This window comes from Humulus lupulus, chromosome 7 (assembly GCF_963169125.1).
Source record: "Humulus lupulus chromosome 7, drHumLupu1.1, whole genome shotgun sequence".
Lineage (NCBI taxonomy): Eukaryota > Viridiplantae > Streptophyta > Magnoliopsida > Rosales > Cannabaceae > Humulus > Humulus lupulus.
The window spans coordinates 184,178,165-184,179,396 of NC_084799.1; the positions used below are offsets into that span (position 1 = coordinate 184,178,165).

General features: G+C 36.8%; 1 protein-coding gene across 1 annotated transcript; it reads left to right on the forward strand.

Annotated features, from left to right (window-relative positions):
* Positions 1 to 531: 531 nt before the first annotated feature.
* LOC133792435 (uncharacterized) lies at positions 532 to 954 on the forward strand. Its single transcript, XM_062230343.1, has one exon. The coding sequence runs from the start codon at positions 532 to 534 to the stop codon at positions 952 to 954; it is 423 nt and encodes a 140-aa protein (XP_062086327.1).
* Positions 955 to 1,232: the final 278 nt, after the last annotated feature.

The following is a 1,232-nucleotide window of genomic DNA, read 5'->3' on the forward strand; positions in this document are numbered from 1 at the left end:
CATTTTGCTACTAAATATGATATTTTTTGCTACTAAAAAATTGGTAGCAAATAAAGAGCATTTGCTACTAATTTCTTTAGTATCAAAAATCTTACAACTACAGGGTATTAGCTACGAAGTAGCTACCAAAATTTTGGTAGCAAAAATGGTTTTAACTACCAAAAAGACATTATTTGCTACTAATTTTTTAGTAAATAAAATACTCTTTTTTTGTAGTGTCAGTTGCAAACGTGTTTGATTTTTTTTATATGAGTGAAAAATAAATTATTTAAACTATTATTTCTGATAGAATATATGTAATTATTATTTTTATTATTGTAAATATTGTATATTTAATTTACAAGATCATTCGGTTGTAAAATCAAACTATTTTCTCCTCTTAGCCTAACTTGTAGGCATAACAGTTGTATATACTCTGTATATATTATCAACTAATGAAGACTAAAGGCATGGATCGTATTCTTTCATGGTATCAGTCGCTTAGGTTATTCTTCCTCCTCAATACTTTCTGCAATCTTCTTCTCTGTATCAATGGCTGACTCAAAAATTCATCCAGCCACCACTGTCACGAATATCAAAACAGCCATCCCCATCACTCTCGATCTCGAAAGCGGCCAATACAACAATTGGGCAACTCTCTTCAAGCTCCATGCTCACGCCCACCTTGTACTTGACCACATCATCCCTCCTACGGAAGTTGCCGCTGCGATGATGGATGCCGAAACAGCGACTTGGAAGAAGATCGATGACATTGTCACGCAATGGATTTATAGCACAGTTTCTTTGGATATTCTCAACACTATCATTGCTCCAGATGATGAAGCAAAAGATGCTTGGAACCGTGTAGTGGATTTGTTCCAAGACAACAAGAATACGAGGGTCGTTCACCTTGAAACCCAATTCACCAACACTCACCTTCGAGACTTCCCCAATGTTGCTGCATATTGCCAGTGACTTAAAGTGTTGGTTGATCAATTGGCAAACATGGGAGGCAAAGTCTCCGACGATCGCATGGTTCTCAAAATGATTCGAGGCTTGACAGAGGCTTATGCTGGGTTCGTCACCATCATTCAACACCGTAATCCTCTTCCGACCTTTGCACAAGCCCACTCGATGCTTTCATTAGAAGAGGAAAGCATGAAACAACGTGTCGCTCTTGAATCAGGTTCAGATTATGCTTTGCTTATGAATTCAACTAATGATAAATATTTCTGGTGGCAATAATTATAAAT

Coding starts and splice junctions, on each gene's coding strand:
- LOC133792435 (XM_062230343.1), top strand. CDS start 532: ATGGCTGACTCAAAAATTCATCCAGCCACCACTGTCACGAATATCAAA.